This window comes from Cetorhinus maximus, chromosome 18 (assembly GCF_964194155.1).
Source record: "Cetorhinus maximus chromosome 18, sCetMax3.hap1.1, whole genome shotgun sequence".
Taxonomy (NCBI): domain Eukaryota; kingdom Metazoa; phylum Chordata; class Chondrichthyes; order Lamniformes; family Cetorhinidae; genus Cetorhinus; species Cetorhinus maximus.
The window spans coordinates 99,197,875-99,225,832 of record NC_135896.1 but is presented as its reverse complement, the minus strand read 5'-3'; the positions used below and the strand labels follow the sequence as shown (position 1 = coordinate 99,225,832).

Below are 27,958 nucleotides of genomic sequence, written 5' to 3'. Positions count from 1 at the left end.
CATTCAATAAACCATGCCACATTAATTTAGTATTAATTACTGATGCTATGTTTTATTCGCATTTCAAAATGACAGCCACCTACACTAATAGTTCACATTTTATACTCGGTGTATAAGTCGATCCCATTGGAAATGTTTTGTTTTGAGGTTTCAAAGATTGAATTATACACCGCAGTCTACGGTATGAGGGCTGCAAGTCATTTGCCAAGAGTGAGTTTTCTTTAACCTAAGGAAAATACATCTTGATAAAATGCATAACTGGTTAAATTTTAAGATTCACAACTTTCAGATTTTAAAATTTTTTAGTTTTGCTTAAACATAATGGTCCAGAATTTGCTATTATAATGACGCCAAAACTATCTTTCTGAAGAAGAATCATGTTGGACTCGAAACATTAACTCTGTTTTTCTCTCCGCTGATGCTGTCAGACCTGCTGAGTTTTCCCAGCATTTTCTGTTTTTATTACTGGTCCGAACTGGTCTTGTGTATCTTAAAAGGGAACGCCAGTAAAAATTGGGAAATAAGAATGGTCCGAACTGCTATTTCCAATTGGTCAGTGGCAGGCGCCATCACTTTGTTGCTAACAGCAATATTACGGCTGTTAAATGGAAAGCTTTCATTACAGATACATGCACTCAAAAATGAAAAATTTAACAATGCAGCCCTCCTTCATTTTCATTTGGCAAAGTTACTTTTTTCAAGCATAATAGAGGAATTCTATTATCATTGTTATAGTTCATTAGTTTCATATTTATTCTAGGCTAAAGGGAAATCAAGCTTAGACAGTGTAACCCAGATATGTTTAACGGATTGTCCTGATTCTATTTTTCATTAAAGTAATCCATGGCAACATTCATTTTCCTGATGCTACACGAGACAGCATCAATTGCCGTCAGGAGACTTTAAATTAAGGTCTCAAAATCAATGATCATCAAAAATACTGAGAAACAATTTGTAGACTATGAAGTGTAATGTGTACATTAACCATTAAACTTTTGCTTATGTATTTCTGCTGTGCTTTCAAATTATTTTTCAGGCTTTTAACAGGTGAAAGGGTAAAATCCATTTAAGTGTCGTTAAGTAAGTGTAATCACTGGTATGAAATGCGTATTCATCCAAAGCAAAAAGGCTGTATGCAATGTACACATGTCAAAGATCCTCCATTCCAGCATTATTTACAGTGTCCTTTGATGACATTCCTAATGCTCCCAGAACATTAGTTTCTTGCAAAATCTACATACCCCAGAAGGACCAGAAGTGAAAAGCATATTATTTCAAATTGGCCTAATCAGAATTTCATTGCGTTCATTTCACAAGTTTGATTAGATTCCAAGGCCAATATTTTGCAGCCCCCTCACAGCAGGGATATCTCCTTTCCAATATTTGGTGGTGTATACTATACACCTGACAGCATGATTAAAACTCTGTTGATGCTTAATTCTAACTAAATAGACTCTGTCTTTGACACCCCCTCTCAAATTTTATCACCCCCTCTCCATTGTTATAATGGTTGCTTTCATCACCACATCCATGCTGCCCCCATTGGTCTGGCTGTTTCAGTTCATGCTAACAATATGGAATAAGACCAGGACAGATTATGTTAGCTTTAAAATTACTCATCCTGCAACAAGCAAAAATCATTATATGCTAAACATCATCAATAATTTGTTCATCATGATCACATACAAGTGAACTGAACTTGCAAGTCTTTGCTGCAACTTATACCTTTGTTGGTGCCATATTTTGATAGGGAGGTTTCTGAATATTTCCAGATGCTTCATCAGATACAATTTGGTGTGATATTTGTAGATATTTACCAGGATTTTCATCACCAAACGCTGACATTTGAACACGGTGTGGGTTTGTCTGTAGAGATGAAAATTGAACTATTTTCCCCTAGAATAAAACATGATACATTAGCCAAATAGAATTTAAAATTTGCATTGATTGTGCTAAGAGGAATGATAATTACATTCTTTGGTTAAATGATATAAAAGCCTTTGACACATACTTCCCTTTCTTCCTGATGATCTGAATCTTCACTCAGCAAATGTTGTAGCCTGTCCTGAAGTGTCTGGGGTGGTTTTTCCTTAAACCAGAAGGGAAAACAAACAAAGAAATAGGAAATCACAGGAATTTCACAGGAGTGGCATGGCCAGAGTTAGTACTGGCATTCCCGCTCCTTTCAGGCATGCTACAACGTGGAACGGTACCTGGCATGGTATAATTACCTCCATCAATAACCCCATCACTTTAACAGCCAAACAGAGGGTTAGTACTGAGATGCCCTGATTCCTTTCATTTCACACTTGCCTGGCACTTCTCCTACTCCTTCAGACTTGCAAAAGGCAGCTAATGGTTTGAGATTCTTTTTCAGTTTTGCTCACAACTTTCAGAATTTTTGTAACTTAAATTATGAGTTTTCGTTTCAATTTCTCACCTCTGTTGATTTCGCTTATATGCAATTTTCTGCTCCCGCCACTTGTGTCCCAAATCTGTTCCTCAGTTTGTGAGTGTTTATACAAATCCTCCAGGGCCACTTGGCTCCCAACCTTTTCACAGTGCTTGTCCAAACACGGACAAAAGAGCTGAATTCCAGAGATAAGGAGAGAATAACTGCCCTTCATATCAAAGCAGCATCAAGGAGCCCTAGCAAAACTGAAGTCTGTGACTATCACGGGGAAGTTCTCCACTAGTTGGAGTCATACCTGGAAAAAAAAGAAGATGGTTGTGGCTGTTGGAGGTCAGTCGTCTCAATCCCAGGACATCACTGCAGGAGTTCCTCAGGGTAGTGCCCTCAGCCCAACCATCTTCAGCTGCTTCATCAATGACCTTCCCTCCATAAGCTCAGAAATGGGGATGTTCACTAGCGATTGCACAGTATTCTGTACCATTCACAACTCCTTAGATAATGAAGCAGCCCGTGTCTGCATGCAGCAAGGCCTGGATAACATTCAGGCTTAGGCTGATAAGTAGCAAGTAACATTTATGCCACACAAGTGCCAGGCAGTGACCTTTCTCCAACAAGAGAGAATACAACCATCTCCCCTTGACATTCACCATCGCTACCCCTACCATCAACTTTCTGGGGGTTACCATTGACCAGAAACTGGACCAGTCATATAAATACTGTGGCTACAAGAGCAGGCCAGGGGCTGGGAATTCTGCAGCGGGTGACTCCCCAAAGCCTGTTTATCAACCACAAGGCATAAGTCAGGAGTGCAATGGAATACTCTTCACTGGCCTGGATGAGCACAGCCCTACGTAAGTAGGTCTGGGTAGTTGGATTTGAGTTTAACTTGACCATTTTTAGACTATTTTCATAATGTCTCCATTACAACAAACTGACAATGTCAAGGAATTCATTTTGATACTAACATAGGGGAAAACTTTCCCCCCATTGGGGGGGCAGTGGACGCAGGTGGGCGCGGGTGGGCATGCCTCCAATTGGCGCCCCGATTCAGAGCGGGCTGCCATTTTACATGGGTGGGCCAATTAAGGCCCATCCAGCGTGAAGTCTGCCAGGAAGCGCAGGCAGTGGGTGGGGGGGCATGCAGTGGCATGCATGTGAAAGAGCGCACTGATCTCCCTGAAGCTAAGTGCTGCCTCAGGGAGATCGGCTCCAAATTAAAAATTGTAATACGAATGATAGAAAAACTTCACATGAACTGGGACATGTCCATAACTTTTTTTGAAATTATTAAAAATTTAAATACCCTCATGAAACCTCCTCCCGCCCGTGGACGAGGTTTGATGCTTTTTCTGAAGCCCGCCAGGGCTCCCTGCCTGCCCGTCAGCCTTAAGGTTGGACGGGCAGCTCCGTTAATGATTTTAATTAGTTTCTCAATGGCCTCAAGACACGGATTCGGCTGACCCCCCGCCAACCTGAAAATTGAAATGGGGCAGGGCGATGTCGGGAGTTCCGCCCAACGTCATCCCGCGTCATTTTACACGTTGGCGAGCGGGCCCCGCCCCCACTCGCCGACAGGAAAAATTCTTTCCATAGAGCTTAAGAAGCCATTTTGTATTCTGTATTTTACATTAATGGAATGTATTAATCAAAGTTACTGTATTGAGACGGTCATCAGTCAGAAACAGATGGGGCTGAATTTTACAGCCCCTCCTGCCAGCGGGACTTTCCTGTCCTGCCGAAGGCGATGGACGTTTGAACAGCTCACCACATTTTACAGCCCCGTCCCCATCAGGACAGGGCCGTAAAATTCTGCCCCATGATTGAACGAGCAGTAGGCCTGTGCTGAGTTATATTTACTGAATCAATAATTGTATCAGAAAGATCGTATTTTATTTAAAACTTTTCATTCTAAGCTTGTTAAAGTTACTAGTTAATTGCAAGGAGCTATGAAAGAATGCGTAGCTCAGATAGGATGTGCTAGCAGCGAAACCTTCAAACTCAGGTAAGCCTTGAAAAGAGTACCACAGCCTTGAAAAGAATTTGGTGTTAAGAGACGTTAATTGAAACTTTATGAATAGTGAAATTATACAAGATCAGAGTGTGAAACAGTCCTAGTGCATTCTTGCCCAAGCTAAAACAGCCAGGTGGTGTAAGTAATTGGAAACCAATTAAATTAAGTAAATTTAGCAAAGGCCTGGACCAAGTATTAAGTTGGAAGAAGTCTATCTCTGATATAAAGTGATGGTCACTGGGGGTTAAAAGCAGGGGTTCTGCAGGGCTTCTTTGTTAGTCAAGTATTGAAGACTCCTGATGCAAGAATTCAAGTGAAGTCATGTTAAAGAAGGAGCATGGATTTCTAAAGGGGAAAACATGTTTAACTCATTTGCCGAAGTTTTTTGAAGAGGTAACAGAAAAGGTCGTTGAGGGTAATGCTGTTGATGTGGTGTACATGGACTTTCAAAAGGCATTTGATACAGTGCCACACAACAGACTTGTGAGAAAAGTTATTGCTCATGGAATAAAAGGGACAGTAGCAATGTGGATACAAAACTGGCTGAAAAATAGGAAGCAGAGAGTAATGGTCAACGGATATTTTTCAGGCTGGAGGAAAGTTTGTAGTGGAGTTCCCCAGGGGTCAGTATTGGGACCCTTGCTTTTCCTGATATATATTAATGATCTAGATCTTGGTGTGCAGGGGTCAATTTCAAAGTTTGCAGACAATACAAAGCTTGGGAGTGTTGTGAACTGTGAGGAGGATGGTGTGGAGTTTCAAAAGGAAATGGATAAGTTGGTGGAGTGGGCAGATAGGTGATGAAGTTCAGTGCGGCGAAGTGTGAGGTGATGCATTTCGGTAGGAAGAACATGGACAGACAACATAAAATAAGGGGTGAAATTTTGAAGGGGGTGCAGGAGCAGAAAGACCTGGGTGTATAGTGCATAGATCATTGAAGGTGGCAGGACAGGTGGAAAGAGCAGTTAATAAAGTATATAGTATTCTGGGCTTTATTAGCAGAGGCATAGAGTACAAGTACAAGAGTACAAGGGAGGTTATGCTGAATTTATATAAGACATTCATTAGACCTCAGCTGGAGTATTGTGTGTAGTCCTGGGTGCCACACTATAGGAAGGATGTGAACACATTGGAGAAAGCGTTGAAGAGGTTTACAAGAATGGTCTATGGATAAGAAACTTCAGCTATGAGGATAGATTGGAGAGGTTGGGACTGTTCTCCTTGGAGAGAAAAAGACTAAGAGGAGATTTGATAGAGATGTTCAAAATCATTAGGGGGCTGGACAGAGTAGAAGGGGAGAAGCTGTTCCCCTTCGTAAAAAGGATCAAGAGCAAGAGGGCATAGGTTTAAAGTGATTTGCAAAAGAAGCAGATGTGAAGTGAGAAAAAACTTTTTCACACAAGTGGTTCGAGTCTGGAATGCACTGCCCGGAAGTGTGGTGGAGGCAGGTTCAAATCGAGGCATTCAAGGAGGCATTGGATGATTATTTGAATAGAAACAATGTGCAGGGGCAAGGGGAAAAAGCAGGGCAATGGTACTAGGTCATAATGCTCATTTGGAGAGCTGGTGCAGACACAATGGGCCAAATAGCCTCCTTCTTTGCTGTTAAAATTCTGTGATTCTGAGAGTTCCGAGAGGGTTACTCTTGAATAGACTGGTCACCTGGATTAAGGTGTAAAAAGCCATTGTCTTAAAGTTGCTAAGTATACCTTTTCCCTTTAATTAACTTCTTTAAAACACAGGGCAGAATTTTCCCTTTGGCGTGCGGAGATGGGCACCACACGTCCGCGCATAAAATGACACGCGGTGACGTCAGGTGAGCACCCCGACATCACCACGCGCCATCGCAATACTTCACTGGGCGGGCGCACGATGATGTCCAACACGCTCCCGCCAAGCAGAAAATTCAGCCCATACTCTCCAAAGAGTCCTGCTTTTTCCTTGATTGTTTAAATTCAATCCAAAACAAAGCAAAATTATTAAATGGCAAGTTGGGGGTAGGTGAAATCATTAAGTTTCAGATAACAAAATCAGAGAGCAGAGAAATAACAATATCTATCAATGTTCAAGATGCTCGACACCATCAAGGACAAAGCAGCTCACTTGATTGGTCCACAGCCTTAAACAATGACTCCCTCCACCACCAGTACATGGTAGCAGCAGTGTGTACCATGCACAAAGTTCACTGCAGCAACTTGCTGAGATGCCTTCGACAGCACCGTTTAAACCTGCAACCTCTCCCATCTAGAAGGGCAGCAGATGCATGGGAATACCACCACCTGCAAGTTCCCCTCCAAGTCACTCACCATCCTTACTTGGAAATATATTGCTGTTCCTTCACTGTCATTGGGTCAAAATCCTGGAACTCCCTCCCTAACAGCACTGTGGGTGTCCCAACACCACATGGGCTGCAGTGGTTCAAGAAGGCAGCTCACCACCACCTTCTCAAGGGCAACTAGGGATGGGCAATAAATGCTGGCCTAGCCAGCGAAGCCCACATCCCGTGAATAAATAAAAAAATAACTTGATCCACGAAATTTAAGCAGTAGTTGCACTTTGCCATTCTGGAAGAATTATTTTCATTCTTAACCATTTGGAACTGACTTATGCTAGTACACAAAAATGGAGCTGATAACATTCTAAAAAATCAAAACACCTTTTGGAGTCTGTTTAATTTGCTACATAATTAAATTGCCAATATCCTTTATACAGCACATCCACAAAAAAAAAGTGAATTATTTTCTAAATGCCTTACCTTGTGAGGCACAACTACTTCTTCCACACCCATTTCTTGCTTTGAATCATGTGATGACTGCTTAACCTTCTCACAAATGGCCTGGTACAGACCAACTAGCTGCCTCCCTTTCTCAACGGCAGAGTGTTTCAGAACGGTGCCCTCCTTTCCTGACTAAAAGTAGAAATAAATTACAAACTTTATTCTATTTTAAAGCTTTAAGTAGATGACTGACAAAATACAAATTTCCATAAATTCTATTAGTCAGAATAAGACCAGCCTGCAAAAGCTATTATCTACTTTTCTCCTTCAAACTTAACTCAATGTAAAGCTTCAGGCTTTAATTTAAGTAATTTACAGGCAATAAAACTTCTGCTCCACAACAATTGACCTGGATTTTGCAGTTAGCAGTGAACAAATAGTGCTCACCTTTCATTGTACCTACAGCAGCCCAGGGACTTTTTTGTGGCCTTTCAAGCAGTAATTTATGGTCATCGGGAGTTCTGATGCAGTGATTCTCAAACTGGGGTTGACAGACTCCTGGAGATCTGTGCAGACTTTACCAAGGGCCTGTGAAATAATGTCAAAGTGCTGACTTGAGTGGCCAGAGGCAGGGTTAGTGTGAGTCAGGAGGCAGAAGCAGGCTGTGGCTGCCACTGCGTAGAGTGGTTTGACTATCTCATCTAGGAGTGGGAATGAAAGATCTCTGATAGCAGCATGAATATCTCTATATCTGTAAATAAATAGATGTTTATTTACATGTGGGGGGTAGGATTAGTAAGTTTGCAGATGACGCAAAGATTGGCCAGGTGGTTAACAGTGAGGTTGAGTGTCTTGAGCTACAGGAAGATATAGACGGGATGGTCAAATGGGCAGATAAGTGGCAGATGGAATTTAACCCTGAAAAGTGTGAAGTGATACACTTTGGAAGGAGTAATTTGACAAGGAAGTATTCAATGAACGGCATGACACTAGGAAGTTCTGAGGAACAATGGGACCTTGGCATGTGTGTCCATAGATCTCTGAAGGCGGAGGGGCATGTTAGTGGTGTGGTGGAAAAGGCATATGGGACACTTGCCTTTATCAATCGAGGCAGAGATTACAAAAGTAGGGAGGTCATGTTGGAGTTGTATAGAACCTTGGTGAGGCCACAGCTGGAGTACTGTGTGCAGTTCTGGTCACCACATTATAGGAAGGATGTGATTGCACTGGAGGGGGTGCAGAGGAGATTCACCAGGATGTTGCCTGGGATGAAACATTTAAGGTATGAAGAGAGGTTGGATAGACTTGGGTTGTTTTCGTTGGAGCAGAGAAGACTGAGGGGTGGCCTGATCGAGGTGTACAAGATTATGAGGGGTATGGACAGGGGTGGATAGGGAGTAGCTGTTCCCCTTAGTTGAAGGGTCAGTCACGAGGGGACACAAGTTCAAGGTGAGGGGCAGGAGGTTTAGGGGGGATGTGAGGAAAATCTTTTTTTACCCAGAGGGTGGTGACTGCCTGGAATGCGCTGCCTGGGAGGGTGGTGGAGGCGGGTTGCCTCACATCCTTTAAAAAGTACCTGGATGGGCACTTGGCATGTCATAGCATTCAAGGCTATGGGCCAAGTGCTGGTAAATGGGGTTAGGTAGGTAGGTCAGGTGTTTCTCACATGTCGGTGCAGACTCAATGGGCTGAAGGGCCTCTTCTGCACCGCGATTCTGTGATTCTGTGAAGCAATATTAAAACACCCTTTACATGCAGCACTTTCATCGTATGAGCATTATATAATATTACACTTTAGATGGGGCCGGTGGGAGGGGCAGCATGATTACTAATCTATTGAAAAATGGAGTCTGTCCACCAACCAGGACAAAGGCTGCAGGCACATGGGAGCTGCACCACCTCCAAGCCCCCCTCAAAGCCACACCCCACCCTGTCTTGGAAGTATGTTGCATTCCTCCATCATCGCTGGGTCAAAATCATGGACTTCCTGACCTAACAACACTTGGACTGCAACAGAGTGAGAAGGTGGCTCCACCATGTACACCTTCTGAAGGCCAATTAGGGATGTGTAATAATTGCTGACCCTGCCAGTGTCATCCACAGTTTGTGAATGAACATATTTTCTTAAAAAGGAATTAAAATGAGAGACTGCCTATAAGCTCCAGTTACCATCAAATTAGTTCCCCTCAACATTATCTTATTTGACTCTTGTGGTTGGTTTAATTCTCCATCTTTGCCATTCAAAAAGGTGGAGAAAATGTAAAAATTGTGCAATGTGCATTGCACAATAATCGTCGAAAACCTAAATCCATCTAGGCTCCACTCCATTATCGTTTGTTTAAGGGTGATGTTGGTTACTGAATGGGCCTCTAACCTGTGTCCTGCTGCTCTTCTTTATCATCTCAAGCGGTGCCATGAACCAGGACTCAGGGGTATAGCATTGTTCTTCCAGGAGGAGACCACATTTTTCTTTGTACCTCAAATATTCCTAGCACTGTGAAATGCTTTAGATTGAAGGTATCCTGACCGCTGCCTGAGAATTGGGCAATGATTGTATGATCCTATTTTGATGGTGGCAGCCAATTAATGAAATGGAATCCTTCATGATTCGCGATGAATTTTGCGTAGAATGTAGGTCCATTTTGGTGCTTCCAATATTACACTGGAAAAGATGAAGTGTTCCCCATTTTTCTGCCAGTTGCCCTCGGGAAGATTAAGAAATTGTTGCCTGATGAACAATGCAGTAATCATCTGATGGATTTACCTGAGAATTACTGATTGACTGATGTTGCCCACGGCAACTGGAAATGAGACAGAAACACAGATTTCAGAGCTGTGGTGACCTTGGACAGCCATTGGCAGTGCTTTCCTAGTGATGCAGGTTGACTGGAAACTAATTTCTGAGAGACAGTATAACTCACATCATGGTCTTGAGTATAGCACATATATGAAGACAATTTTCCCTCAGAGATGGGAAGGTAGGTGTGTTTCTGCCTGTATATACCTATATGGTGCGCTTTGCGAGGGGGAGGCAGTCAACTTAGGAATAACTTTACTGAGTGCCTGTCCTTTATCCTCCAAATGAGGCAAAAAAGTAAAGGGATTCTCATTAGAATTCCAGCTGTAGCTTATAGATGATGTAGCTAAAATAATTCAGTCCAAACTTTCATCCTAAACCTGGAAACATTGCTCTACACAAAAAATGTAAAAGTATCCAACCATCATTCTCACTCAAATTGCAGTTTCAAATTTCAGCACTCAGAGATCATGGGTCCCCCTTTAAAAGCTGACTTAATTCAGCATTGATACACCTCTTAGCTTGGCAGATTCATGTAAGTAAAATTAGTGCCTGACTGGCAGGAACCCTGAGAAAATGCATATGTGCTCAAGAGCTTCACATTAACAATGATCTTCTGTAATGAAACTCTTCCCCAAACACCTCCACACAAAAAAAGCTTGGCTCCTGTATTATGGGAGTAAATCTATTGATCAGATTGACCTGCGCAATTTTTCAAAACCAACCACAACATTCTGCACCAGGACCAGCTGTGACAGTTGACAAATATACCCTCCGTAGCCTGTTTATATGCAGTATTGGCCTTGTAACACAAGATCTTTACTACATCCCTCAACAGTGCAAAGAGTAGCAACCTATAGTGCCAGACAGTGGCATTATTAGAGAGGCCGGATGCACACTGGGTCAGTGCCTAGCAGAACACCTTGTGCAGTCTGCAAGCATGACCCTGAGCTTTTAGTCGCCTGTCATTTTAATTTTCTAGCTTGTTCCCACTCTGACCTCTCTCTCCTGGCCTAGGGCAGTGTTCCAATGAAGCTCAACACAGCTCAAGGAACAGCAACTCCTCTTTCGACCAGGCGCTTTACAGCCTTCTGGACTCAACACTGAGAACACGGAGTTCAACGAGTCTAGATCTTAACCTCGGCCCCCAATTTGTGTTTTGTTATTTTTTCTTCCTCTCTCTCGTTGCTTCCTCAATCCCTTTGCTTTACATTCGGACGGCTGCTACCCTGCCATTCACGCCACACCTACACACATCATTTGATTCTTTACTTGTCCCATTACCACTCTTTTGGCTTTGACCGTGAAACCTTTTGTCATTTAATCTCTCCTGCCCTCCACCCTTTTGTTCTTCTTCCCAGCCTCCCTCTTGCTCAAAACCTATCACATTCCCAACTTTTCTCACTTCTGCTGAAAGGTCACGGACCTGAAACGTTAACTCTGTCCACGGACGCTGAGTGTTCCCAGCATTTCCTGTTTCTATTTCCAGTTTCAGCATCCACCAGTATTTTGCATTTATATTAAGCAACAAAGAACTTTTTACCTTGGAGACGAGAGTCCCCTTACTGCAAATAATAAATAATAAAGGAGAACTTAGAAATACTGGTGACAAAGTGGAAGCTCAGTGAACTGCATTCCTTTGTATTTAGCCTGAATCACTAATCTACTCAGTGTCAGAACCGAAAGAAGATTAACTCATCACTGTAGGATTTCTATTTCAGGCAACACAAGCAAATGGCTGCTACTTCTAAGCCTTATTGGTTACAAAATGACAATGTCCATTTATCCATGATAAACATGATGAACTTGAAATTCCAGGGATCATGAAGGCAGAAAGTACGATTCCTGTCCCAGGAGGGGGTGCCAGGGAGAGAGGGGGGGCTTTATTTCCACCAGGATTCCACTCAATTCCGACCATTGAATCCCAGTACGGGCGGGGGTGGGGCAGCGGCGGAGGGAGAGGGGGCTATTTGCTGATAAGGGGAGATTATTGTAGGGCCAAAAAGGAGCTGGAGGATAGGATGAATGCTGATAGGCCTCGGAGAGACTCAGTTCTCCTTTCTCAGGGAAAGGTCATCAAACCAAAAAAAAAAAGTTTTTTGTTCCATTAGGATAAGAAGATCCAAAAAAAACCCCAGATTTTCTTTGGTGGGGGGCCTCACCAGCAAACGTTCTCTCAGTTCTCACAACAGCACCGTGCTGCTCCAATATTCTTACTGACAAAGCAGAGTGCTGCCACTGACGTGTCTTTACAGGTGTGAAGTGTCCGGCCCGGCCATACAAATGACCCTGTCCCCAGGGTTTGAAATGGGGCATCCAGCCCATTGATGAGGATTATACTCCACCAGCAGCAGAGCCCAATTCTGGGGCTCACACTTATCCAATGACAACGGATCTTGAACTTGGATTGTCCTGATGAAGCCAATGTCTCAGCATCATCCAAAACTTTAAAAAAATGCTGCTTCCCCGAGTCCTCATTTCACAAATTGCTAGGGTTCTATTTTTGCACAGGTCCAGCCAGGGTCACATCGATTTCCTGGTCAGCCAAACATCAACCGCTGAAGAGATCTCTGAGACAAGCAAAAGTATCCAAGTAAAGAAGTTAAATTCAAAAATTACATCATGGGAACATTAGAGTTGCTAGGTGAGAAACGACCAAGGTCCATCCAGCTCATTCTCTACCACCCTGGTAGTCGCATGATACGATGATAAGAGAGTTGTTGACTCATAATAGTAATCAATCTTTATCAAGTAGTCTCCAACGTAACCAGGCACAACTTGAGGAACACCTCAGTAAGTGTGAGCTTTGGAAACCAAATGTCCAAAGTCTTCAGTCTCTCCCAAGCTAATTGTTTCCTAGACTACTGCTGTTAGTTGTCAGTTGGCAACAATCATTTGATTCAAATTGTTTGCGGCAATTGAATATAAGTTAAACTCTACCTTTCAAATCACTCGCTAGGTATAAACAAACAACCAGCTCAAACTGCAATATCGTACAAGCATTTGATTGGTGTGACTTATAAATGATCATAAAGCAGCAATATGCTTATGGAATTTTACAGGAAGTTTAGCAGTTTTTGTACATCTGCAGAAGAAAAAAAACTATTTTTTTCTGCTATACCAAAGAGAAATAATTGTCAATTTAGGGAACAAGTGTGTAAGAATTTTACATAAGTGCCAAAGCAGAAGGGTGATGCAGTGAATTGGTCAATAACATGGTACAGGAGATGTACTGGACAGACACACAGATTAGTAGCTGTTATTAAAAAACGATCCATTTGAGATTGTGTTAGTTGGTCAGTCAGAGAATGTTGGAATGGTGTGGGAATCTAAAAGAAAAAAAATAACTTTTTTTTTTAAATTAGCAAAGGATGTTAATAAAAGGAAACAACTAGATCAGTGTATGTGTGTTTCGTTCCTTGGTGAACTGTCTGGTCTTCCATAAAAGACATGGAATACAATCTATATCGGACAGCTTACACACTAAAATAGTAATACACAATTGCAATAATCATTTTGATAGCTGATTTTGCTGCTTATTTTAGAGCAATATAGTAACATCTTTAACATCTAACGTGCCTATAGCATTTTGCATACTCTTTTTGAGGACTATAAAACTTTCTATGCAATAAACAGCCCAGATATGCCTTTTAAGTCTTAAAAAGAAAAACAAACTTGCATTTATGTAGCCTCCTTCACAACCTCAGGACATCCTAAAGCATTTTACAGCCAATGTGGTAATTCTTGAGGTGCAGTCACTGTTGTAATGTGGGAAACAGAGCAATCAATTTTCACACAGCAAGCTCCCACAAATAGCAATGTGATATGACCAGATAATTTGTGTTTTGATATTGATTGAAGAAGAAATATTGCCAAAGGCACTAGGGGTAACTCCCTGACTTTTCTTCAAAATAATGGCATGGGATCTTTTACATTCACCACCCAGAGAGCAGATGGGCCCTCTGCATAACATCGCATCCAAAGTGCAGCACTCCTTCATTACTGCACTGGATTTTGTGTTCATGTTCTGGAACGGGGCCTGAACCCACAACCTTCTGACTCAGAGGGGAGTGTGCTACCAAATGAGCCATGGCCAACACATGGCTTCTCCTACCATTAATTCATTAGTAGGTGTAGACATCAACCAAATGTGACACTGGATCCTAAAAGTTGGTACAATTTTTGGGCTAATCTCATAGGTTTTTCCACTTCATCTAAATAATAGGTTTTTTTTTCATCGTTGATCTCTGTTAAATGGATCTAAGCCAGATGGCGAAGTACAAAATAAGGCATCAATCTTCTCCTTGATAGTAGGTTTATTTACAGGATGCAGCCTTACAGAGCTCTGCCTCCTAACAATAACCCAGTCTCTCAGCTAACTTTTTTTATATGTAATCCTAGTCCTTAAACAATACCCATCGCTTGTGTAACTTCAACAACATAAACAACAAACCATTAGTAATCTCATACCTAAATGCTGCACTTGTGTTTACACTAAAATTGGGCAAGTCCCAAGCATTGCACTTGGATCAACATTTTCCATATATTTAACTCACCTTGTTTAAAGGTGTTTCTCAAAATGTGCTCGAGTTAATCTTTAATTATTTTTGTTACTTCCTGGGCAGGTAATAATTAACTTAATTGAAATATCACTGACCAGACTGACCTGTGGCAGGTGGTGAGAGAACCATCAAGGGAAAAACCTACTTGACCTTGTCCTCCACCAATCTACCTGTAGCACATGCATTGATCCATGACAGTATTGGCAGGCACACAGAACTTGTGGGGCCAAGGTCCCGCCTTCACTATGAGGACACCCTCCATCATGTTATGTTGCACTACCACCATGTTAAATGGGATAGATTCAAAAAAGATATAGCAGCTTAAAACTGAGCGCCCATGAGGTTCTGTCCATCAGCAGCAGCAGAATTGTATTCCACCACAATCAGTAGCCTCATGGCCCAGTATATCTACCAGGGGTCAACCCTGCTTCAAAGAGGAGTGTCAGAAGCAGCATCAGGCATACCTAAAAATGAGATGCCAACCTGGTGAAGCTACAACACAAGACTACATGCATGCCAAACAGTGTAAGCAGCAAGCGATAGACAGAGCTAGGCAATCCTGTGATCAACAGATCAGATCAAAACTCTGTAGTCCCACCACATCCAGTTGTGAATAGTGTTGGACAATGAAGCAACTAACTGGAGGAGGATTGCAGAGATGGGTGTGTGAGTGCAAAAGACAAGGTTGAAGCATTCAGAACCATTATCAGTCTGAAATGCTTAGTCTCTGGTCCAGTTCGCCTCTCCCTGAGGTCCCCAGCATCACAGATGCCAGTCTTCAGCCAATCCCATTCAGTCCTTGTGATATCAAGAAACAGCTGAGCATACCGGATATGCCCAAGGCTATAGGTCCCAACAGCATCCCAAATGTAGTGTTTAATACTTAGGTACAGAACAAGCACCAAAACAACTAGCTAAGCTGTTCTAAAACAGCTACAGCACTGACATGTATATTAAGGTGTAGCAAATTGTGCCGGTATATCCAGTCCACAAAAAGCAGGACAAATCCAATCAGGTCAATTTCCAGCCCACCAGTCTACTCTCAACCATCAACAAACTAACTGAAGGAGTCATCAACAGTGCCATCATGCAGCACTTATTCACCAATAACCTGTTCACCAATGCTGAATTTGGGTTCCGCCAGGACCACTTGACTCCAGATCTCATTGCAGCCTTAGTTCAAACATGGACAAAAGAGTAGAATTCCAGAGCTGAGGTGAAAGTTGCTGCCCTTGGTCTTAAGGCAGCTTTCGACCGAGTATGGCATTAAGGAACCCTCATAAAATTGAAGTCAATAGGAATCTCCCCAGTGGCTGGAGTGATACCTAGCTCATAGGAAGATGACTGTAGTTGATAGAGGCCAATCATTTCAGCCCCAGGGTTCCTCAGGGCACCACCTAGATGCAATCATCTTCAGCTGCTTTGCACATTGACCTTGTTCACTGATGACTGTACAGTGTTCAGTTCCATTTTCAAACAATGAATCAATTCATACCTGCATGCAACTAGACCCAGTCAGTAACATTCTCACCACAAAAGTGCCAAGTAATGAACATCTGCAATAAGAAAATCGAACCACACTTTGATATTCAACAGTATCGCCATCACTGAATCCCCCACCATCAACAATCAGGGGGTCAGCATTGACCAGAAACGCTGTGATTACAAGAGTAGGTCAGAGGCTGGGTATTTTGTGGTGAGGAACTCACCTCCTCACTCTCCAAAGCCTTTCCATTATCTACAACCTTTCTACCCAACCCTGCAAGCACCACCTGCTCCACATGTGCCAGAGTCTGCACATCGCACATTGGGTTCTCGGATGGCTGATAAATCCATTGAGCCACAGGAGCAAGTGATCCTCGATCCCACGGGACTACTTAAGAAGAAGATTATCTACAAGGTGCAACTCAGGAGTCTGATTATATTTTCCACTTGCCTGGATGAGTGCAGCTCCAACAACACTCAAATAGCTCGACATCATCCGGGACAAAGCAACCCACACGTCTGACACCCCATCTACCAATTTAAATATTCACTCCCTCCACCACCTATGCAGTGGCAGCAGTGTGTACCACCTACAAGATGCACTGCAACTCACCAAGGCTCCTTTGACAGCACCTTCCAAACCTGCAGCCTTTACCATCTGGAATAACAAGGGCAGCAACGCATGGGAACACAATCACCTGCAAGTCCCCCTTCACGCCACACATGACTTGGAAATATATCACTGTTCCTGCACTGTCACTGTGTCAAAATCCTAGAACTCCCTCCCTAGCAGCACTGTGGGCGTACCTACACCACATGGACTGCAGTGGTTCAAGAAGGCAGCTCACCCCCACCTTCTCAAGGGAAATTAGGGATGAGAAATAAACACTGGTCTTGCCAGTGACACCCACAGCCCATGAATGAAGGAAAAAATTACCATATTGGATATATAGTCTCAGTTTTATACAAATCAAAGTTGTCAACATAGTTGCCAACCAATCAGCACTCTCTTCTAATGCAGTATAAATTGTTGTTCCCTTTACTGTTGGGTTATCTTGCAAGCTGTCCTGATGAGTGTAAGATGAAAAGCTTGGATAGCATGTCTCTTTTTTCAGCAATACTCCGTTTTACCAAATGACTACTTGTCAACATTTCTCAATTCTTTCTATTCCTATCCTTCCCTTATTAAAAATGGAATGAAAAGCAAACTTTCTTCAACTGATTATTAAAACTATTGTTAAAAAGTAACAAATACATACGCAATTAAAGTATCTGGAGTTGTACTTGAGGTTTTAAAGGTTAACTGAGCATACTATAAAAAGACAAAAATTAGAAATGAAATAATGGGGCCAGTATGAATGGGATACAGGAGCAACATGTTCTTGGACAAGGGCAAGGAACCAGCTAGAACTCAAATTTTAGTTCAAAGGCCTCAATTTAAACTCGGCAGGAATTAGTACATGAACATCAGGTTAAAATTCTACCCACTCTGTCTAATTCTAGAGAATTTACACTTGAAGAGAAGATTTATACATCCAGAAAAATAAATAATCAAATTCTAGTCATTGTCAAAGTATGATTTGCATTTAACATTTGGATGGTTTTCATCCATTGCTAGTTGGTACTTCAATAAAAACTCCTTTTGGACAATTTGTTCACTTTTTGACCTCACGGTGTGGGCTGATGCCCATCCTTAATTGCCCTGAATTGTGCTTCATAGCAATAGTTTGCACAGCTAAGAAAGCACTAAAATGACAACCGCACAGTGTGCAGTAGTTTTCACATATAGGCCGGACTGGGCGGGTTACAGAGCTGCATGAGCTTAACGTAATAATCTTTCCTTGTGACTGCCCATCAATAACCAGACCTGAACTCAACCTCTGGGTCGCTTGCACAGCAGCATGACTGTATCATTACAGATAATAAAACTTGCACTTAAGTAACAACTAGAAACTTGTCAAAGAACATTTTGAATTCTACGTTAAATCGTGAACTGTTAGTATCAAAGATTCATCAAGTTTTACAGCCACTGTTCTAACAGGTGCATTTTTGATCGTGGCAATGGAAAAAAATGTTTCATTTACATAGAAAATTATAAATCATTTCTTCATAAATAGGGTTCTTTCTCCCTTGCTTCACATCTACTTCCATGCTCACAGACTCCCAAACTTAGAGAATAAAACATCCTTAAGTATTTTTTTCCCCATTGTGTTCCTTAGGATTTGGTCTATTGTAGAGCTGTAACAACAGTTTACATAATACCTACGTATGCTAAACTTGTGCTATTTTCAAAGTCTTAATTGGAGTTCATCATAATGAATCATTCTACTTGATGAATTAATGTACCAAAATGTTAATTTGCACCTGCTAATCTAATAATGGATTAACCGCAATGTAATCTATTATTTATATCTCGCATAGCAACAACTCATGACAAATTGTTCCTCAAATCCAGCTGGTCTACAATTGAACAATTTAGCAAAGATCCAAAGCTCTAATGTGCTCATGTTTTCTTTACCACAAGAATCACCAGCTTTTCACATTCATAGGTTTACGACAAACCACCAATTGTATTTCACCTAAATCTGTACTGTTATGATATGGCAGGTGGTATTTACCAGGCTGACCAAATCCACAAGGGGAACTTGGCCACACTATCACAATGGTTTTGCAATTTGTATTTATTATGAGAAGGCATGTGCACTGAAGTCAGAAGTAACGAGTCCACTACCACCTTTAAAGATTTTAAAGATTAAATTAAAATGTCTATTAACAAAAGAAGAAAAAAATACTTAAACACACACACAAGATTATAGTTACACAGTTATAGTAGTTCCCAAAATTCCTACTTAACCAGACTTCTAACTACACATCCCTTTAAGGCAACAGTCCAAATGGATTCCAAATTTATAAAGTCATCCAGCAATTTTACCACATACATCCACTGGACAGTAGACTTCCAAAAGCTTTTAACACAACTTTGGTTACTGGAACAGCAAACTTCTTCAGGATGGTTAAAGGCTTTTTCCCCCCAAGTCTGTTTCACACAGTCACCTTTCAAGATCTCACACAGCCACACCTCACACAGCCTTCCAACCTTCTTCAATATATTTCTCCCTTCTTGATCTGTAAATCCCATTGTTTCCACTTGTCTTTAGCAGTTACTTTTCTCAGAATATAAAAACCTTTCGTGTTCTCATTATGGCCAGCACTTCTGGGAAAAATCAATGCAATAACCCTGCCTTATTATTCTTGCCAGTTGCAAAAAATCTTATATCCTTTGAAAATCAAACACCTTTCCCACTTATATAAAAATTCAAATTTCATTCACATCATATCTGTTAACCTCGCCTGGGTTTCACTCGTCTTTGTTTCAATGCCTGTTTTACACCTCACTTCTTTGATAATTTAAACCTCGCAGCCTATCCATCTCCAGTCCAATTAAATCAGCCACACACACACAGAACCACACACACAAATCTGCTTTCAAATATCCCACAATAATATTAGGACAAATATGATAGTTTCTTGACAATAGGGAGTCATTTTGTGAAGGTTTGAGATTTCTTGGAGTAAATTATATTTTTGACTGTCTAAAGATGCATCCCAAGTCACAATGAAAACATTTACGCTAATTCTGAAGCAGCGTGAAGACACAATAGAAGCCAGATTCTCAACCTCTAATATCAAGTCTGTGAAGAGAAATATTTAAAAAACACAATTTTATACAAGTGGCCTCGTCATACATAGAAGAAATTACCTTAGCTTCTATGATATTTACATTATCGTCATCCTTTAAAAATTGGCATGGTCTATGACCACGATCCACAATGCCACTGCCAGCTAGATCTGGATTGCAGAGCTTCATTGTCGCTGGGATTTTACCGTGTTCTGTTGGGTCCTTCGTAACTGAGGCTGGCAACTTTAGATGTGATTCAAAGAATGCCTTCCTTTGGCTCACAATAGAACCAGGACGAGGTGTCCTAATGACCGTCTCTGAACCTACCGGAGGCAAAAGCATATTGAAGGATATTATCTGAACTCCTGTGGCACATTACTTAATACATAATCCCCATTGAAAAGCATGCTATTTAGTTTTTCTGTAGTGACTTAAGTATTTTAAGTATTGCTGAAAAAAGACATTATGTTGAAGCTTTTCATCTTGCACTCATCAGGACAGTCACATGTTATGTGATGACGGTGTGATGTGGCAGATGATGTGTGCCAGGCAGACCAAATCCACAAGTGGAACTTAGTCATGCTATCACAACAATTTTGCAATTTGCCTTTATTACAAGAAGATGTGTGCACTGAATTCGGTAGTAATAAGGCCACCAAGACCTTTAGAGGTTTAAAAAATTTAATTAAGATATTTATTAACAAAAGAAAATATTTCAAGCTTATACATGAGACTACAATTGCTTACCGCTATAACAAATCCTAAAATTCCTAATTGACCTGACTCCCACATACACCCCATTTAAGGCAACAGTCCAATAGATTTTAGATTTAAAACGGAACCAGCAAGTTAACACAATATCCACTTGACAGTGGAATTCCAAATGGCTTTTCCCCAACTTCAGTTTTGTTAGATAGCAGACTTATGCACAAATGGCTGGAGACTTTATTAAGGCTATTTCACACACTCCTGTTAGATCTTATTTGGCCTTCTTCCACATAGCCATTCATTATCCTTTATATACACTTCTCTCTTTTTAATATGTAAATTATATTGTTCCATTTGTCTTTGAAACTTATCTTGCTCATGATATAAAAACTTTCATGTTGCCGATATTGTCAGTAGCTTTTGGGAAAAATAAACACACTCCTTAGTCTTGCTTATCTGGCTAGTTGCAAACAGACTAAGTTCCCTTTGAAATCCAAATCCCTTCATTTAACTAAAAATGCAAATTCCCCTTCACACCTTACATGCTAAGCCAGTATCCATGTTTACTCATTAGCATGTCAAGCACTTAGCTTCTTTTGATGATTTCAAGCTTGCAGTCCACTTGACTCCAAACATAATCAAAGCACACAGATAGGCACAACTAGACTTACTCCAAAAACCTACTTTACAATAAACCAGAAAAATATTATGAAAATTATTATACCTTCGTCACACACAAGATACCAGTGTCAGGGGAAGCAACGACTTGACTCTGTATGAGAAGAGAGCGCCAATTGGTGGGCAAGTGGCCGGGGGGTTCTCTACCACGATCTACCGCAAGCCAAACTTCACTGGTCAATGTATGCATTGAGATTCTTATAGTTCTACACGCTACTAGATTGGCCTTATTGGCAACCTTATAAATAGGGCCCAGGCCATTTGCTCACCATGCAAGCTTGAAATAGGGCAAAAATACATTCTGCAGGATAATGGCGACCTTGATCAGATCATTTCACTCTGTACATCGCGCAAACTCATGAACAGGCCTAAGGCCATCACTTTCAGCCCTGAAAAGTGCCCAGTCTACCTCAGATTACCCTGGAAGGGCAAGGTATCTCAAACATTTGAGCAACAGGTGAAGCTAGCTGTTTCACGTTGCTACTATGCAGTAGCAAAACGAGTGGTATTCACCACTAACAGGATGCTGCCATCAAGCCAAAAAATGTCCTATCACCCAAAATAGTAATGCGATATATGAATTTCAGTGCCAGTGTGACGCTAGGTATGTAGGCCGTACATCCCAAAGACTGGCAGATCGTATCAAACAGCATGTCCCAGCCACTGTTCACAATGGGCAAGGTACAGACCATACCCGACCAGCCTGTGCTTGAAAAACTCAAAACACCCTGTCCAACATTAGATGTGATTCTGTGATTGGACAACGTTTGCTAAATAATCCTCAGTGTGCTAAGAATTACGCAGACAATCAATTTAAGATTGGGTGGGATGATCCCAGATTTTCACTAAGTGCAGTAGCGGGTGTGAAAAAAGACATTTTACCCTCCAGTCGCAATGGCGGATTTTCACACCTTATCTGAATGTCCTACCTCATTAAAAATGCATTCACAATAAACCAGAAAAATATTATGAAAATTATTATATCTTCGCCACACTTAATAGCAGAGTCACAGAAGCAACAACTTTATACTGCATGAGAAGAGATGCCAATTGGTTGACAAAGTGGCCAGGGGGTTTTGCCCACCACACTATGACCTCAGTGCTTCCTCACTCCAGTAGCCATACTTAAAGTGCATCAGAGCGCAGCCTGCTTCACATCTTTAGACCGGGACTGCTCCAGATGATAGATGGCCCCGAAAGCAAAGAAGACGGCAGCACCCAAATTTTGTGATGCCTCCCTGGTGTGCCTGCTGGCTACAGTGGAAGGGCATTGACCCCTACCCCCGCTATGGCCTCAGGAGGTCCGCCAGACTCACTAATCTGGCCTGGGAGGCGGTGGCAGCTGCAGTCAGCGCCACCAGAACACAGAGGAGGTCAGCCATCCAGTGAAGGAAGAGGATGAATGATCTCATCCATTCCACCAAGGTAAGTCAACCACCTCATCACTCAGTTCACCCACTCCCAAACCCATCACACACCCACAGAGATCTCACACCTCAAGGGACAACACCACTAACTCTCACAGATACTATCGGTGAGGATGTGGACCATGCCTGCAGTGAGGGTGATGTCAGCGGCGAACACCCATGTGAGGATCCTGCACCACATCATCCCTCTCTCAATGTAACTGTGAGTGCCTCTCTCCTGCTTTTGACTCTGCTGCCATTCACTAATTATCTCTACTTTTCACAGGGAGCTCTGCCAAGCGACCGACACCCTCAGCCAGCCAGTCCCTCAGCTCCATCCAGGTCCTCACCTCCAGCCAAGAGGTCACCTCCTCCATTGAAGAGTTGGAAATAAGAAGCCTGGAAACCCATCACAGCGCTTACCCACACCCTCCACCAGCGCAAAGGCACACACCTCAGAGGGACCTAGATCTAGAGCAGGCTCGGGTTCACAATCTGGTGGTCACCGCACGGACACGTGTCCACAGCAGGAGGAGGCAGGTTCAGCCGAGCTCCCTGGCACTCGGAGGGCTGCTGGGAAAAAGGTACCTGTGAGGTCCAAGTCAGATGACGAGCCTCTGGATTTGGCCTTCGAACTTATGGTGGAGAGTCAGCAGAAGGTGGAGAAACATGATGCAGAGCTGTTGGAAGTCCTCAACAGAGTGGCAGGAAAGTCAGAGGAGTGCATACACCCAGTCTCTGATGAACTGGTGTCCACATGTGTGCATATGGAGGTCTCCATAAGAAGGATGGCAGATGCCATGGAGACCCTGGTCCTGAAGAATGCGGAGATGTGCACAGACCTGCACTCCCATCATGGTAGCCATGGGCGAGTTCTTGCAGTAGTAATGTGAGGGGCCAACAGGGCACCTTGATGTCCCTCCAGGTGCTCCTTCCCCTCAAGGAGTCAGGCCGGGGCCCTCAGGCACCCGAAGGAAGGAGGAGTGGCAGCCGGATGCCCCTGGGTCATCCACTCAGGAATCTCAGAGACTGTCCCCTCCTTCCGAGTCCCCTTTGCCTGTGACCCCCTCAACCTCACCATCTGTCACTGCAGAGGGAGCAGCTGGCCCACAGGAGGACAGCCAAAGCAAGCTGGGACCCTCAAACCCTCAGCTCTCCAAAGAACGCACACTGAAGCCATCAGAGGCAACAGGGCCAACCATTGCCCAGGCTGTCTCCACCCCTGCTGCGGATGTCAGGGCAGCACCTAGAAGCGGTAGGCCTAGGAAAGTTAAGAAATTCTGATCACAAGTGGTTGTACGGGTGAACACATTTTGTCACTTTATAATCTGAAAATATATTCACTTTAACTGAATAATGTGTAATGTCTTTCAGCTTCATTTACAGGCTTCGCGAGTCCTCCCCCTGCATCCAGCTCCCCACTAGCAGTTCAGCTGCACACAGCCAGCCCACGGGTGATTCTGGAGGGAGAAATGGACGTGTGGCAGGGCCTATCGGAGCCTCATGCAAGCACTCTCCCACGCACGCGCACTCTCCCACGCACGCGCACTCTCCCACGCACGCGCACTCTCCCACGCACGCTCACTCTCCCACGCACACGCACTCTCCCACGCACGCGCACTCTCCCACGCACGCTCACTCTCCCACGCACGCGCACTCCCCCACGCACGCGCACTCTCCCACGCACGCACACTCTCCCACCCATGCGGAGCCTTCATCCACTATGTTCATCTCAGTGTCCTGAGCATTTTCAATGCTGCCTGCTGGGGTTCCCTTTCAGTTGTCTGTCTGAGCCTATCCGCTTCTCCGTCCACCCACTGATCTCACTCCCAGGCAGCACCTGTGCCCGTCCAACACGAGGATCCACTCATTTTCAATTTGAAAAACATGGTCGTTGTCAAGTTTTTGATTAGCTCCCCTGTCCTTTCCCCTCCCTCAGTCATCCATGTCCTTTCCCCAATCACATTCCACTCCCCAGCGTCACCTTCCACCTCCCCACCGTTACCCTACAGCCAGAATCCTTTTCTTTCCAGGATGCCCAGGTGACGGCTCACATACCCCACCCTCCTGAAAATCCCACCCCCTGTCCACATTGACCTCCCTGGTCTCCTACTTCCCACCCCCCGAGGGTCCGTGTCGCTTCAGTGTCCCCACCAACCACCCTCGCCACCCGTTCTACTGGTACCGACACACGCTCAGCCTCTCAGCTCCCTCTAGCCCCTCTCACACTCACCATTCCCTCTTACCATGCCGACCCGGAGTTCGCTTTCCAGGAGGCAGTCACTAACTCCAGAGACCCCTCCCTCGCACGTTTACCTGGACATTCCAACCCTTCCTTACTCCTTCCTCCACCATGACTCCCTCCTCCCCCTGACCCTTTCCCTCCTCTGAACTCACTCCTCCCCCTGCACACCTCCCTCCAACCCCAAACTCCCTCCTCCCACCCCCAGACCCCCTCCCACCCCCAGACACAGGGTTGTTATGGTGCAGAAGGAGGCCATTCAGCCCATTGTGTCTGCACCAGCTCTCCAAATGAGAATTATGAGTTAGTGCTATTCTCCCGCCTTTTCCCCGTACCCTTGCACATTATTTAAATGGAAACAATTATCTAATGCCCTCCTTCTTGATAGGCCTCGATTGAACCTACGGCCACTGCAATTCCAGGCCGCACATTCCAGATTGAAAGTTTTTTTTCACATCGCATTTGTTTCTTTTGCAAATCACTTTAAATCTGTGCCTTCTCGATTCTTTTACGAGCAGGAACAGTTTTTTCCTATCAACTCTATCCAGCCCCCTCATGATTTTGAACATCTCTATCAAATCTCCTCTCAGCCTTCTCCTCTCCAAGGAGAACAGTCCCAACCTCTCCAGTCTACCTCCGTAACTGAAGTTTCTCATCCCTGGAACCATTCTCGTAAACCTCTCCTGCACTCTCTCCAATGTGTTCACATCCTTCCTATAGTGTGGCACCCAGAACTGTACACAATACTCCCGCTGAGGTCTAACTCCCCCTTAAACCCACCTCCCCACTTGTAGCATTCTTCCCTGCTACAACTTCCACCCCCTCATACTGCCTCCTTCCCTGGATCCCCTCAACCCCCTCCCAATGTCATGTCCCTGATACCTTTGTCCCCCCCAACCCCCAGCCTCAACTCCCCGACCCCTTCATTTTCCCCCACCACCCCCCACTCACACCTACACCTTCCCCTCCGTCCCGTCCCCCGCCCCCCCCACTCCGATCATCCATGCCAGCCCATGAAGTCCGAGAAGTTCCAAAGCTTCAGTGGAGGTGAAGCTGCAGCGTGGAGACCTCCCACCTTCCGTGAACTGCTTTGCAGTACAGCCATGTCCATGAGGATCCACCCAGCATGCAATGCAGGTGTTCCTCCAGGCTCCAATAGCCAAAGGGCTCCAGCATCTTCTTCCCCTCAGGTGTCCGCAATCTGAGCAAGGCCCTAAAGGTAAGTCCCGGCTTCTGCACGTCACACTTGTCTAGACGTGTTCTGAGCCCGTGTGGTTTCCTGCTGGTGTAACAGTAAGTCAGGCGTGGGCAGACACCATCGATGATCCTACTGTGATTTCACGCCAGTGTGAAACCAATTGCTGCCCCTCCCGTCAAATTCTATGCCCCCCTCCCATCCACCATGATGCCTGCCACCAATGGGAGCGGACAATTCCGGCCATTGTCATTTGGGCTCGCAGTGTGGTGCATTTGTGTGTACTGGAAGCTACATATATTAATATACAGGGCCCTGTTTTTTGCAGGCAGAGGAACGTGTACACACATTGTGCTTGTTTCAGTTAAACAAAATAAGTGATAGCCATTCGCTGGTTCATTCCTCAGGGCAATGCCTTGATCAATCAGAGTCAAGCTGCCTGGTTTAAATTTCAAATAATGCTTGGCAGTTAACTGTCAGTCGCCATTAACTGGTGCATTCTCCACGGCAACGCCTCTATCAATCAGAGAAAACTTGCCAACCAATCAGCACCCTCTTCTCATACAGTATAAAGTTGTTGCTTCCCTTGACATTGGTATTCTTGCAATTGTCCTGATGAGTGCAAGATGAAAAGCTTTGACAAAATGTCTTTTTTTCAGCAATACTCAAATTCCGTACTACCAAACAACTTTTTTTTTAAGTATCCAACAAACCACAGGTGTATAATTTGAAAATCACAAAAGGGAGAGAAAAAGAAAAGGCAATAAATAACTTGCTTTATATAGCACCTTTCCTGGCCTCAGGACATCCCAAAGTACTTCACTGCTAATTAAGAACTTTCGAAGTGTAGGAAAACATGGCAGCCAATTTGTGCACAACAAGATCTCATACACAGCAATAGCCAGGTGGCTGTGCCCAGGCCTCATGCAATCCTTCACTAACCCATTCACCTCTTCACTTTGCCACATTCAGAAGAATTAAACTGAAAATGTCCAACTTGTTTTATTCAGCAATCCTAACAGCTAGCAGAAAAGGAAGATCATCACCTTAGGTCCCACTCATTGACTGAAATGCAGTTTTTAGAAAATGATTGAAATTGAGATGATGCGCTAAAAGTCCAAATATTTATTACAACATGTGTTTAATGTCATCTTAATCAATGATTGTAAGTTTATGAGGTGTATCATAACACAAAGGATAATGATTCGTCCTTCTGTGTAACCTATCCTTTAAAAGTAAGATTTAGAGTGTACCTGATTTTATTTCTTCCAAATGTTGTGATCGATTTGAGGTCTTCCATTCACGCTGTAGTAGTGATTGTTTGGTATCATTCAATGACCACCTCTTGTGTATAATGTCATTCTTGAAAAATAAGGCAATGTAATAAAAAAAACTAAACAGCAATGAAATCATATTCTAATGCACTTCTAATTCCATCAGCTATGAAACATACAGAAGAAATAGATTGCATTCTCTGCTAACTAAAATCATTTATTTTAAGAGTACTTTTATGGAAATGCCATCTCAACATAGTAATTATTAAAATTAATTAGTTAATATCTCATGATATTGTCCCTGCATTGACGTGCAACCAAGAGATTGCATTAAAGACAGATATACTTTAAACTGAAGTTACTATGTAACCAATAATGTATAGGAAGGCTTCACTTTTATGTTAAAATAGTTACCCCATTTGAAATGTGACAACAGTGTGCGTTAGAGGGGAACAGATTAAATCACCTCGTGAAGAAACATGATTATCGAATATTCAATAAACTGTACTTCATGAGCCTTGTAACTAATCTAAATATTCTAAAACATAAAGTATTTTTTGAGATAATTTGACTGCACGAAGAATCTTATATTCGTAACGGGCAGTCATGTCAGTTAGCACTGAAGAAGATAAGAAACAGTGGTAGCGATGTGTGAAACACAAACATGAGCTGTAATATTGCAAGTTAAGGGACTTACTACAGAGGTCCAATGAAATATTGGTATTCCATCTACCATCACTTTATCCATTTCTTGAAGACATTTAAGTTTAATAATGTAGTATTTTCTGGGCA

At 43.1% G+C, this 27,958-nt stretch overlaps 1 protein-coding gene across 1 annotated transcript; it reads right to left on the bottom strand.

Annotated features, from left to right (window-relative positions):
- Positions 1-1,612: 1,612 nt before the first annotated feature.
- LOC144693426 (uncharacterized) lies at positions 1,613-27,958 on the bottom strand. Its single transcript, XM_078563303.1, has 7 exons — positions 27,864-27,958; positions 27,146-27,254; positions 19,745-19,986; positions 7,180-7,332; positions 2,012-2,089; positions 1,726-1,896; positions 1,613-1,621 (listed from the first exon to the last, which is right to left on the bottom strand). Exons 1-7 carry the CDS (start codon positions 27,912-27,914, stop codon positions 1,613-1,615), a joined length of 813 nt encoding a protein of 270 aa, XP_078419429.1. The 5' UTR covers positions 27,915-27,958.

Bases quoted from the DNA above. Each gene is read 5' to 3' on its own strand.
- LOC144693426 (XM_078563303.1), bottom strand. From the start codon at position 27,914: ATGGATAAAGTGATGGTAGATGGAATACCAATATTTCATTGGACCTCT. The intron at 27,255-27,863 runs GTAAGTCCCTTA...TTATTTTTCAAG, and splicing joins TATTTCATTGGACCTCTGTA to AATGACATTATACACAAGAG. The intron at 19,987-27,145 runs GTACACTCTAAA...TGCCTCCGGTAG, and splicing joins TTTGGAAGAAATAAAATCAG to GTTCAGAGACGGTCATTAGG.